This window comes from Haliotis cracherodii, unplaced genomic scaffold (genome assembly GCF_022045235.1).
Source record: "Haliotis cracherodii isolate W230 unplaced genomic scaffold, xgHalCrac1.p SCAF_11, whole genome shotgun sequence".
Classification (NCBI taxonomy): Eukaryota; Metazoa; Mollusca; class Gastropoda; order Lepetellida; family Haliotidae; genus Haliotis; species Haliotis cracherodii.
The window spans coordinates 20,769,620-20,783,400 of NW_027266266.1; the positions used below are offsets into that span (position 1 = coordinate 20,769,620).

Here is a 13,781-nt window from a genome sequence, read left to right on the forward strand (position 1 = left end):
ATTGCGAATAAATGTTTGAAATATTTTATATATACACTGAACCGCAAAAGAAACGTCACCCAAGTAACATAGCATGAAACGTCATTTAAATATCTGGGTAATTTTTGTCAAAGTTTCTAAAATTTAACATTACCTTGTCCGAAAAATTGAAATTTGATAAAAACAAAACAAAGCAGACAGTAAAACCGATCGCCCAAACGCATCACAGCAACAGCCATGGTAACCCGATGCACGCGAGTTCCGTGCAAATTGAAATGCACATGCGTTCTTGCCCTATAAAAATCCACCCAGATCGGAAATCAGCGACACCAAGCCCTTGGACGATTGCAAGCTGGACACCGCCCGGCAACTAGCCAATTCATTTCAAGTCCGAGCAACGGTACCAGACCACCAACACTACAGATGACCGACCACGTTGTGGAAGACTTCAGGATAGTCAGATTGTGCGACAGCATCTTCAAGATCGCTTTGTTACCGCTGCGGAAACTGCTCGACAGACCATGGGGACACCAGCGACAGTGCTGACACCGTGCGTCGACGATTGACGAGCAGACACCTCCACTGTCACAGGCCACACCGAGAACCCATTCTGACACGTCATCGCCGGGACCGCCTTCAGTGGGCAAAACAGCACCAGCATTGGCGCCACCAGCAGTGGAGAAGAGACCTCTTCTCAGACGAGAGCTGTCACTGTATCTCAACAGCAGACGGACAGTCTGGCGACGCCGTGGGGAACGTTATTCGGATGCTTGTGTTGAGAGAGACCTGTAGGGTGGTCCGAGGATCATGGTATAGGGTGAAATTGGTCTTGCACAGAGGGTCGGCCCTGTGGTCTTCCAGAACATCGGTCCAGGGACAAGCAATGGTGTCACAGCAGCTCGGTACATTGAGACCACACGCCATACCTCATTTGGCACGTCGCCGCAACCGCGAGTTTCAGCACGATAACGCCCGTGTCCACAATGCGAGAGCAACAAGAGACTTCCTCCAACAGAATGGTATCAGAACCATGCAGTGGCCTGCCTCCCGTCCCGATTTAAATCCCATTGAGCACCTGTGGGACGAGATTCAAAGATGGCTGAATGACGGCCAACTGCGTCAGGTGTTCCTCAGTGTGGTCTCGAGTGCCTATGGCCTTCAACCGCCTCATTCATTCCATGTATCAACGCTGCATGGCGGTCATCAATGCACAGGTGGACACGAGATACTGACTTGTGATGCCATTTTAGAGAAATGTGTTGTTTCACTTTGACACATTAATTTGATGATCAGTTTTGCCAAGTTTCATCATTAATACGTCTCAAAGTATTTTTGTATTTATTTTTTACAGTGTTCGGACAAATAAGGTTTCTCGCATATCCATCCATGGTGACGTTTCTTTTGTGGTTCAGAATATACTGACCCACTATTGTACTGCAGTCAACGCCACATTAAGTTTCATAGCATCAGCAATAAACATGTCGAAACATGCGACAGTCTACATTCGACCTTGAACTTAAGACAAGTGTCAAAGTGAGTAGCGCCCTATTGGGTCAAGGGGGTCGGTCGTGAGCGAGCGAGTTGGGTTTAACACCGTTTTGACATTATTCCAGTTATATCACGGCGTGTCAGCCTAATGTGGGAGGAAAGCCCGAAGTGATGCAGGTCTCAGATGTTTACCACTTCGGTGAAACCCACGAGCACGGTATGGTATGGTGCCGACAAACCTAGAAGCATAAATGTGGCGAACCGGGATTCGAACCCCCAATCAGGATTCTGGCGTGCCCAAGAGACGCAAGTCTGCACAGCGAATCGTGCCGCCTTAGACTGGGCCAGCCGTTGCCCCGTCGGTCGTCAGAAATGTTCATGTCAATTGAGGTAATTTTGGGTTGCGAATCTTTCGTGCTCCGAAAGTAACAGATGTATAATTGCCGTTAAGCCACACCAAGTAAATCAATCTTAATCACAGCATATCTACCGTCTCGCAAGCTACCCATTCGAGCTTTTTTAAAGCTTGATTTTCCGTTGAATGCATATTTTTGTATAAATGCTGCACTCGGCAATATTTCCTACCATGTGACGGTCTGTAAATATTCGAGTTCTTGCTGTAACAAACCGGGGTAGGACAGACATATTTCATGAATGTCTTACAACCAACTGTGGATGTCGACAGCTGTAGCAACGTCATTAACGGAACTATCCGACATTGGTAGAACAGGCCTAGTGTTATAAACTGCTATAACACCAGAGTATTCCTGTTGATTGTTTAACGCCGCACTCAGCAATAATCCAGCTATATGACGGCGGCCTTTAAATAATCGAGTCTGGACCAGACAATCCAGTGATTGACATCATGAGCATCAATCCACGCTATTGGGACAATTACATGCTTCAACCAAGTCAGCGAGTCTGACCACCCGATCCCGTTAGTCGCCTTTTAAGGCAAGGATGGGTTGAAGACGTATTCTACCCAGGATGCTGTTTTATCGACCATGCAAAAAATGCATCCTCGATGGTGAGTATATGTCCGTTATCCCGTTTGCAATGTCACCACACAAGTGGTCAGATGGGCAGTAAATGAGTTTCGGGTTTAGATTGTTATGCATTTCAAGCAGAGCATACAGATATACTAGGATACTTTCACACTTCTGAAATTCCATTTATTCTAGATCCGCGGGGTGTACCTATCTCAAACATTTACATACAGCTGAAACCTGCGCGAATACATACTTCACGTTATGTCTTTCAAGCCGTATCGTTCAGATGGCTCAACAGAACCTTCAGACAACATGCGGGTTCTGAGGGGTCTTCAAGCAATGATTGCTCACCGTTCGTCAACACTCAACACGGAATAGGACAATTAACGGCGATTCACCGGATCCGGTGGTCAGGCTCGCCGATGTGGTTGATCCCGATTGCGTGGATCAATGCTCATGATGTGTCCAGACCATTTACAGAGCCCCTGTCAGTTTGAATTCCACCGTTAACAAAAAAAAAAAAAAAAAGACAAACGAAACTATTAAACCAACCACCAATTGTATTTGCTGAAACAAAAGCTGCCACAGTTTTGTAAAAGTATACTAAAGAAAGGTTGTGGGGTCAGATTCCGTCATCAGAAAGTCCGAAAAGTGTACGTCTGCATCCCTCCGGCGCCGGCCTGCAATTGCACAGGAGTTGCCGTTACAATTGCTCGTGCACATTGTGAAATTACATTCGAAGCGAATTTTAGCATCGTTGTGCAATGAAAATGCTTTGAAGTATGGACTTGTGCTGTTCAGACCCTTAGTAGAGAAACCTTCATTTTTAGCAAACACCACACCATCTCCACAACCGGCTCGGATTATTGGGAATCTTGTGTTCGTCCTCGCACCAATAGCATCGCAACCAACAGCCCGCACACCAACTTCACTTCCTTGACCATTAGACCATGCGCGGAGCTGGACCATTCGACCAATGGGAAGTGCGTACACCTGTCGGCCAAGAACGTCTATCAGATGAAGCTTGACATAGGACCTTGCACCAGAGCCAACGAAAGACTCCACAATTCTTGGCGCCAATATATTACCCTCGATGCGTTGGGTAGGCGACTCGTCACTCCCTTTAGCACCAAAAGCACACGACAACTGAAAAGACAAATTGCAAGAATTTATCTTGGCCGACATTCGTCAACATTGGAAAAATAAAATTAACCACAAAAAGCATTTCCCCGAATTTCGCCGCACTCTGAAATATTCCTGCAGTCTAAATAAGTTAGTCTCGAACAGGCAATTAGTAACGGACATTAGCATACGATACATCCAACAAGTCGGTGTGGCCCCGGCCAGAACACATTTAGCCGCCTCTTACGACAATGTTTGATATTTCATACAGAATCACTACCTTGCTTAATTGTTTAGGCCGAATTACATTAGAATCACACTTAAAACTGCCTTCCTCTCCGAGTTGTGTAATATATAAATATACATCGTGGAAAACCTTACGGCTTTAAGGTACTTATCTAAGTCATAAGTTCTTGCCATAACACATGCACAGGGACCGACAATCAGATTAGGCAACTTGTTGCCTGTGCATTTATCGCGATGCAAAAGTATCGACAAGACTCCTTTACAATAATTACTCTTACTGAAAACATACAAGATGAATACTTGTAGGGCATGCTGTACAAAAGGCCACAGGGAATTACTACATGACCTATACATAATATAGGTCATACGTAGATGTTTAAATATATATCATGGATAGTTGGATATATTTCTTGCAGTGAAGACCGAGCACACGTCCATAGATATATCCCAAATACACAGGACCCAACTTGATATATACATCTATAATGTTGGATTTTGAAATGCGTTAGGGATTCAGTTATATGGGCGTCCTATTCGCCATTGTCCTTTACTAACGATTATGAATAATGAAATCGTTCCGCGAAATATTTCTATTGAATCCAAAACCACATAGTAACCTTTCAGAGTTAATATTCAGCCAATAGCGACATTGAAATTGAGTAAAGCTCACCTGGTATTCTCTATTGTGCTTGTGGACCATGGCACCCCGCCTACCCCACGAAATCTGAACAGTGATGACGTACACGTTGGAGTTCTGTCTCCTATTGAAGACGCACTGGGTGTTGGCATTCCCGCTGTACTTGACCTTCAGCTTGTAGTTGACCTTGTCCTTGTTAGTGTTGACGAAGACGTATTTCCTTCCATTTTTACAGATGGCCCGGAAGTCGGCATCAACGTCAGTTACGCCTGTCACATATGCAGGTGCGCCAACGGAGCTACCGCAGTGGGGCTTGACCTTCAAAATATAATTGTCAGTGATGGGTGGGCAGTAATCGACCCTTCCGGTTCCAAGGTACTCAAAGTTGCTGTGCTTGAAGAAATGAATGCCAACTGATCGAACTGGGGGCAGGGGTGGTGGGGCAGCACCCCTCCTACGCCTGGTAACAGGTGAGTTGTACACGCATTTCTCATTCACCTTACCAGCAAGGAAAATCTGCACCTCGAGAGGAGTGTTCGGTTTTATGACGTAAGTGAAGCGAACTCCTTTGCAGTCAATGGCCGCTACAATGTTCACGCTCTGGGGAATAAATTCGATATCATTTGAAGCGACGCCGCAACGCACCCACACGTAATCCTTGACGTCAGAAATGGGCTTTAATGGATATGCAGGTAATGGTGCCGTCAAGCGAGGGGTTGGACGAAGAGGTTTAGGGCATCTCAAAAGCAACTTGCCCACCGAGTATTTGCCATAAGCCAGCACATCCACCAGAATGTAATACCCAGAAGACGTGCTCTTTAAGACGCACCTGGAGCTGGGAGAGCCGGTGTACCAGACGCTCATGCGGAAAGGAAGGGGGTACATACCCCTGAAGCGGTCTTTCCCTCCCGTGCAGATAGGACTCAGGACAAGGGCTCCATGGAGAGGGTGTAGCTTGTCGGATATGACCACACTGGAGGGGGCAGACACCTTCCCCGAGCACGTCAGGTGCGCAGCCTTTACATTCAAGGTAATTGCACTGCTCAAGTACACCTGAAAAAACATCCATTTAAAAATAAAAATAAGGAGTCGTGACCATTTCATATTTACAAATTTTAAAGAGTTGTTTCTTTGTTTAACGCCACACCAATATTCCAGCTAAATGACGGCCATCATTAAATATTCGAATCCGTTACTGACAGTTTTTGATCTTATTTTAATTGCGATATCTTTCATATATATCTGTAGATTCAACAAAAAACAAATCTTTGCTTCGCAATATTTCAAAAAGATGTTTGGCTTGAGATACAAAATTAAGAATATAGCCTTTACAAATGGTAATGTAGCAACATTTGATAAATCATGGATCTTTTATCACATTGTATGAAGAAGCAGAACAGCAATAACATATGTATCTCTTTCTCATTTGTTTCTTGCCAGGATCAGTGTTTGAATAATTTTTTAAATGCTTGGCTGTGTGGGTTTTGTTATATTTCCTAAAAATCGCCTTGGCACCATTTCCAATACTTGTATTTAATTTTCCCCAAATGTATACGTACATTGTCTTCAGAATGTGAGGGTGACCATTGCCCTGGATGGCCTGGATGACCTTGTTTTAAATAATGATCGTCTCAACATGTTTTAAATTTTAAAATTTGGCGCATAGTTTCATTTAAGAAAATAAGCGTAATACATATATTAAATACCACGTAGAAGCATTTTAGAGGGACGACTAAAGCGCCAGTAGTTCCCTTTGTGAAATATGGCCAGCTTTATATTTTCCATTCAAAATAAGATTTGAAAATGCGACAGTTTGCCAAGTTTGCTTAGTCCAAAAGAATTGAATTCAAGATGCCATTCCAGTGATTGACGTCATGACCATCGATCTAAACCATTGGGGATACAAAGACATGCATCAACAAGTCGACTGCATGGTAATGAACTTTAGTTCACGAAAAGCCATTTTATGGGGAACATATGCCAAACGTCTATGTCATGTGGCTCACAAGACTTAATGTTTTAAAAATGGGCCACAGTTTACCGATGATAAATTGCTGATATCTAAAATCATTTAGGTTTTGCGTGTATACAGATACATGTTCACATGTTTTGTTGAAGATAATTAACGTAATCGTTTTATTTTAGATGGGCGGTGGGTGGGTGTGTTGGAAGTGCCTATGTGGCACTGAATAGGCTACTGCAGTCATTTACACAGTAAATGACCATGTTTTATCAAATTCATTAAGGGAGCTAACCTCGTAATAGTAATAAAAGACATGGTGTAAGATGTTAAAACAGAATGAACTGAAATCAATATAGTTCATGTGTTTAAAATGTTGATTTAACAATGAAAAATGTTGTAAATTTGATTTCTTTGCCAAATCTTGCCACTTTCTTCACAAGGAAATCTTCAATTATCCCTCAAATTTCTGTTAAATTGGTTCGCCGATCAACATCGACGCGCCATTTTGAAAAGTAGTGTCAAAACTAATTTGAACAGTATCATGTTTTTGACGTACCCATTGCAGATAAAAGTACTATCGGCGAATTTCCTTGTTAAGCGGAACATCCTTAAGCTATTCCTAGCAATGGCTTAGTGTAGTAGCATTATACTCATGTACAACCGGCTTCATGGATATCGAATTAAATTTACCTCAAAATTAGATATACATGATATAAATATGCCTAATTAAAGGCTACAACATGCAAGGTTACTGTTACTACATTCAGGGGGATGTGTGGCAATACATTTCGTGCAGAAAACACGATACAAAGATATATGTATTTCAAGTTTTGAGAACAGCTCGCTATTTGGCGTTTTTCTATATACGACTGACGTCATATCTCTTGCGGCACAAAGATCGATGTGGTTTAGAACGGAACCTTTGCAAGGCTTGCTTCGTTTTCTTTAATCTGTCTACCTCAAGTTAGCTTGGGTTGCCGTGATAGATACTTTTAGTGTCGACTGAATTATTACCGTGTAAACAAACTGCTTGAGCATATAGAGCGCCATTTTGTTTTAAGGCTACTGTCGGCGATTCCGTAAATTCTGATCGACAACTCATTGTATTTGCCAACAGTTCGTGTCATATTTAGTCCTGGTCGAAATGGATATAAAAATACGATGCTTTCAATGTAGATCTAGGTTAACTGTAGATTTAACCGCGCTAAATTCAACGTTTGAAACCTCAGGCCTAATTAATCACTTTAAAACTTAGTGAAATTAACCAAACAAATTAGATCCTTTAAAATCCTTGTAGAAGGCGTTGCAGACCACTGACGATTCTGTGGCATACAAGGAACTGTGTATGTTGGGTATATAGAAAACATACGGCGACATTACAAAGTGAACGACTTACCTGGACAAGCACCAACAACGCTACAGCAAGTGGTGCCATGACAGTTGATATGTGATTAACTAAAGGGATTCGCTCCGAGCCACTGTCACCGTGGCCGAAATTGTTCTTTTCTATCCCTGAGATGCACGTGCGCTAAAAGCACGTGCAGTCTTACTTCAATCTTAAAGATGCGTTTAGGCGCTCAAACCACGTTTATGGTTTGCGGTTCATGGGTCCTTTTCTGATACAGCTTTGATTAAGAAAGCAAGCGGATTTATATTTGTGTGACTCTGCAGGTGGAAGGTATTGGTTTTAATGTAAATAAATCGTTCTGGATTAGATGTTTTCAGAGAAACGAATAAATTGTATGCTTTGATGAGATGATTGAACAAATATTATGCCACAAAAGAAATCCTCGCTCCCAAAGAATTTAAATGGTTGGTCCTGTGTATAGCAAGGTATGTCAACTCAATTGTTGAGGAAAATCGATATAGAAGTGACGAAGGCTTCAGACGGTTACATTTCTGGTGACACACCAAGGGTCGTAATCAGGGGGAGTATTTCATTCGAACCTACGATCGTAGGATCATAGCACGCACAAGGGACGCAACTCATACGAGTCAATTGAGGTGTCCTCCCAAACATATATGTTTTATTTGCTATTTACTAACGTGATCATTATTAGTCAAGAACCCGTGTTTGATTTGGACGCCATCGTGGTGTTTTGGATAGTGCGGAGAGCGGAATGTCACCGTATTCACTTGATTCAGGCGTAACAACAATAAGCAGAGGGCGATGTTAAACTTGTGACATGTGTAATCTTCCCTGTTGCCGATGGGCACCTACCATTTGAAAACAGTTCAAATAAAATCTTAAAATAAAATCCAAAATTGAACTTCCACCCTCGACCTACCTTCAGACTCTCGGACAGTATACAGATAAAACTAAAAACTTTGATCAATAATCCCTTTATAAGGCGAGCACTTATGTCATACATAAAGTATACCAGGGGAGATTATCATGACGCTTCATTATCAAGAATTTAACTTCAGCGAAATTCTAACATATTTGTTTTCTTTATTTTCTAACATCTTGTCAAAAAACTGTAACTCGCCCGTTTCCACAAGTTTCCAAATTATTAGGTATAGTGCGGTTCTACGGCTGATCCATTAACTTGTGAGCTGTGCAAAAACATGCGTAATTTCAGAGTTCCGTATTTTCCATTTACTTTTCATTACAAGCAGAGCATATAATAAAATTTCTGCTGTTGCTATCAAGATATTGTCAAACAAAGAAAGTCTTATTGCTTGTTATCTCTACAGATGGTCCTACAACTATGTTTTTTACAAGCCAGGGAGCTTGAATAGCCACTTTTCGAAACACTAGGAACGCTTACCGCAGTCGAATTTACGGGATATATATGCGTAAGAGTTCTTCAAATATTCTGACGTTGTTTCTGTTGGTTTTATAAATGTCTAAGTTTGACTTTCAAGGCCGCAGTTAACTTTTTTTGACGGGGGCGGGGGGCAAATATTTGTACAGGTATCAAGTTCAAGTTAACTTTCACAAGGAAAGATGTTTTCCCAGACAATGTTGGGAAGTTCTGGAAACGATAAAGGGAGGTAACTCTGTTGCAATTCCTGAAGGTGATATGGGTGGTATGAACCCTAGAGCATGTGATGTTATATGCGCCGTTCTCTCGGCGCGCTGCCATACTACTGGTTTGTTGTCCCGACCGTTTTGAGTGGAAGTTCCTTCGAGAGTGTGTCAAATAGTCTTATCAAAACAAACGGTAAGTCAAACATTTGAAATCTAACTGCGGTTCCACTTGTTGGTGAGTGAGTAAGTGGCGACGATTGCACTGAGCCGTCTTTGGTGCTGTCTTAGTCTATTTATAGCAATGTGTATATATTTCGATATAGGTTAATCTGCAATTTGTGTTCAAGTTTAATACTGTTGATCACAACACAAGGGTGTGTAACGAAATCTTATTATGTTCAAATCATAAAATATAAATAGTGTTGATGGAATCCTAGTTGTTTTGTTGACACAATACGAACTTCAGAAGGTACTGGGCATACTACATTATAGTGTCGATTTACTGTCGAGTGTGCGTATTTGGTAAAAGCACCAACACTGTACTATTATTGAGTATATGTCGTGACACTTCCAAAGCCGAATTTTAACTCCTACGTGCATTGTAATATGTTGAAAGTTAACACTTGCTATATCTCACTCACGGGAACTCGTTATTGGTCAGTAAATAAAACTATATACCCCCTATAGTAATTCTCCACTTACATATAGGGTGTATATGTTTTTATTTACTGACCAATAACGAGTTCTTGTGATCTCGCTCCCAGACTATGCCTATCTAGACTGAAAGCAGTCCCTGTTTTCAGTCACAATATTTAAATTTAAAAAAAAAAACCCCATAAAATTACTCTGAAAACAGACTCCATATTTATTCAATTTCTATTTGTTTGAGTAATGGAGTAATACGGCATGAATGAAGAGGTTAAAGACAGACAAACAGCCTTTGAGTTGATGTGTAATGGTTGTGAATTCATTGACAGTGTCATAATAGAAGCCTTTTGATTTCACATTTCAAACCCTTCAGTTGAGTTGATAAGATCCTCAGGGAATATATCTAGGATACCCTGGGCTTATAGCAAGGATCTCCTAGACTGATATCTAGATCTTCTGGGCTGATATCTAGGATCTACTGGGTTTATATCTATGATCTCCTGGGCTGATATCTAGGATCTACTGGGTTTATATCTATGCTCTACTTGGCTTATAGCTAGGATCTCCTAGGCTGATATCTAAGATCTCCTTGGCTGATATCTAAGATCTCCTGGGCTGATATCTATGATCTACTGGGTGTATATCTATGATCTCTTGGGCTGATGTCTAGGATCTACTGGGTTTATATCTATGCTCTACTTGGCTTATAGCTAGGATCTCCTAGGCTGAAATATAAGATCTCCTAAGCTGATATCTAAGATCTCCTAGGCTGATATCTATGATCTCCTGGGCTGATATCTAGGATCTACTGGGTTCATATCTATGATCTCCTGGGCTGATATCTAGGATCTACTGGGTTTATATATATGCTCTACTTGGCTTATAGCTAGGATCTCCTAGGCTGATATCTAAGATCTCCTTGACTGATATCTAAGATCTCCTGGGCTGATATCTATGATCTACTGGGTGTATATCTTTGATCTCTTGGGCTGATGTCTAGGATCTACTGGGTTTATATCTATGCTCTACTTGGCTTATAGCTAGGATCTCCTAGGCTGATATATAAGATCTCCTAAGCTGATATCTAAGATCTCCTAGGCTGATATCTATGATCTCCTGGGCTGATATCTAGGATCTACTGGGTTCATATCTATGATCTCTTGTGCTGATGTCTAGGATCTCCTGGGTTTATATCTATGATCTACTAGGCTTATGTATAAGATCTCCTGTACTGATATCTAGATTTTCCTGGGCTGATATCTAGAATCTCCTGGGCTTATATCAGGAGTCTTATGGGCTGATATCAATAATGGACTTCTATCTAGGACCTCCTAGGCCTCTATCTAGGGTATCCTGGGCCTCTATCTAGGATATACTGGGCTTATGTCAAGGATCTTTTGGCTGATATTTAGATTTCATGGGCTGATATCTAGAATCTACTGGACCTCTATCTAGGATCTCCTAGGCCTCTGTCTGAGATCTAGTGCGCATATAATTTATTAGGCTTATATCTAGGATGGACTTGGCTTCTATCTAGGGTCTAGTGGGCCCATGTCTAGGATTTAATGGGCTCATATCTAGAATCTGGTGTGCTTATATCTGGGACATCCTTGTTTTATATCTAGTATATACAGGGCATATGCAGACATCTTCTGGGCTTATATCTGGGCTTTCCTGGGCTTATATGTAGGAGCTCATGGAATTAAATTTCGGATCTCTTGGGCTTATGTCAAAGGCTTCCTGGGCTTATATCTAGGATAGACTTGCCTTATATGGGCTTATGTTAATGGACCTTTATAAGGGGGTGTCTAAGAAACATTGCACCTTGATTCCTTTTTGGCTTTGACATAACATTAAGTGTTCAAAAAGTAATTGAGTACATCCTAACTGCTGGGCTTACATCTAGATCACAAGGGTTTATATTAAAATTTCATGGGGTTATTCCCTGCAATATATCTTGATGAAAGTTTAGGGCCCCTCTGAACTTTTTCTTATTTTTTATTTTGTTGAAGGTGGCAGAAAGTGTTTCTGATCTTCGTTGTGGTGAATACTCAATTCAGTGTGTGGCAAATCCAAATTATTTTCATATTTAGAAACTGGACAGAATCTGTGGAGATAGGCAGCCTCTCCTTAAATGTCACAGATGCTTCTAATTTGGCCGGTATCGTACAGTGACAAATACACCTGTACTGATGTTCCGCCTCCATAACTTCCCATGAGGATTCTTGGTTAGAATGTGTCCTCAGCAACCTCTGCTTGTCATAATGTGGTGTTAATGGATCAGGATACTGGTTTCTGTAGCCCTCTATCCTACCCCACACTGGTGCCAAGCCCCTCCTCTCCGGAATCCCACATACCATCTTATTTGTCACTCTCATTGATCACACCTGAATCATGAACACAACTTAATGTAAATTTTGAAAGCACTGAGAAAAGTTGCAGTTTGAAGTTAAATCACTGAAAAAATAAAAAAATAAAAAAATATTAACTGTTTTTCAATGATGATTCTGAGTATCAAACATGATTTTATTTGCGTCCCGCACACAACACTGCATGCCCCCAAATCCTGCATACCAAAGGGCGTTGGCAGCCTCAGGATTACCAGAAACCTTTGATCATGGGTGTGGATTCTAAAACAAATTGGGGGCATGGGTGGCCGAGTCGTCTAAGTCGCTGCTATTCGCTGTGCAGAGTTGCATCCCTTGGGCATGCCAGAAACCTATGATTGTGGGTTCGAATCCGGGTTCACCCCGATTATGTTTCTAGGTTTGTCAGCACCATACCCGTGTTCGTGGGTTACACCAAAGTGGTTAACGTCTTAGACCTGCATCACTTCGGGCTTTCCTCCTACATTAAGCTAACACTCTGTGATATAACTGGAATGCTGTTAAAAGCGTGTTAAACCCAACTCACTCACTCACTCACTCTAAAGGAAAATTGTTATGAAAACTGATTATTGTGCATTTTGCACCCCACCAGCCCGACGCCCAAGGCCTGGTTTCATTTTCCCACCTGGGTACAATGTGTGAAGCCCATCCCTGGTGTCCCCATCCAGCAGTTGGCTGGAATATTGCCTGGGATTTTGTATCGAGATTAGATACTTTTTCATCTATAGCTACAAAACCAGATTTTTTTAGCCCGAATATTTTTAAAAGAAAAACACCTTGCTTCGATGAAAGTTTTGTGGCAGGCCATTTCTTTTTTTCAAACTATGATGTAATGGTGGCTTCACAGTCAAACTAGGATACAATGATTGGTTCACAGTCAAACTAGGATACAATGATTGCTTCACAGTCAAACTAGGATACAATGATTGCTTCACAGTCAAACTAGGATACAATGATTACTTCAGTCAAACTAGGATACAATGATTGCTTCATGGTCAAACTAGGAAACAATGATTGGTTCACAGTCAAACTAGGATACAATAATTGCTTCACAGTCAAACTAGGGTACAATGATTGCTTCACAGTCAAACTAGGGTACAATGATTGGTGCACTGTCAAACCAGGATACGATGATTGGTTCACAGTCAAACTAGGATACAATGATTTGTTCACAGTCAAACTAGGATACAATGATTGGTTCAGGGTCAAACTAGGATACAATGATTGGTTCACGGTCAAACTAGGATACAATGATTGCTTCACAGTCAAACTAGGATACAATGATTGGTTCACAGTCAAACTAGGATACAATGATTGGTTCACAGTCAAACTAGGATACGATGATTGC

The 13,781-nt window shown here is 41.5% G+C and overlaps 2 protein-coding genes across 2 annotated transcripts in view; one reads left to right on the top strand and one right to left on the bottom strand.

The window, feature by feature from the left end:
- Window positions 1-3,059: 3,059 nt before the first annotated feature.
- LOC139456319 (uncharacterized) lies at window positions 3,060-7,859 on the bottom strand. The gene is made up of 3 exons (XM_071237954.1): window positions 7,821-7,859; window positions 4,495-5,514; window positions 3,060-3,602 (listed from the first exon to the last, which is right to left on the bottom strand). Exons 1-3 carry the CDS (start codon window positions 7,857-7,859, stop codon window positions 3,060-3,062), a joined length of 1,602 nt encoding a protein of 533 aa, XP_071094055.1.
- Window positions 7,860-9,482: 1,623 nt separating this feature from the next.
- The window catches only part of LOC139456318 (leucine-rich repeat-containing protein 14-like), a 32,562-nt gene continuing 28,263 nt past the window's right edge, over window positions 9,483-13,781 (top strand). The window contains exon 1 of the mRNA XM_071237953.1: window positions 9,483-9,591. The gene's annotated coding sequence lies outside the window, so the exon portion shown is untranslated. The remainder of the gene's footprint in view (window positions 9,592-13,781) is intronic.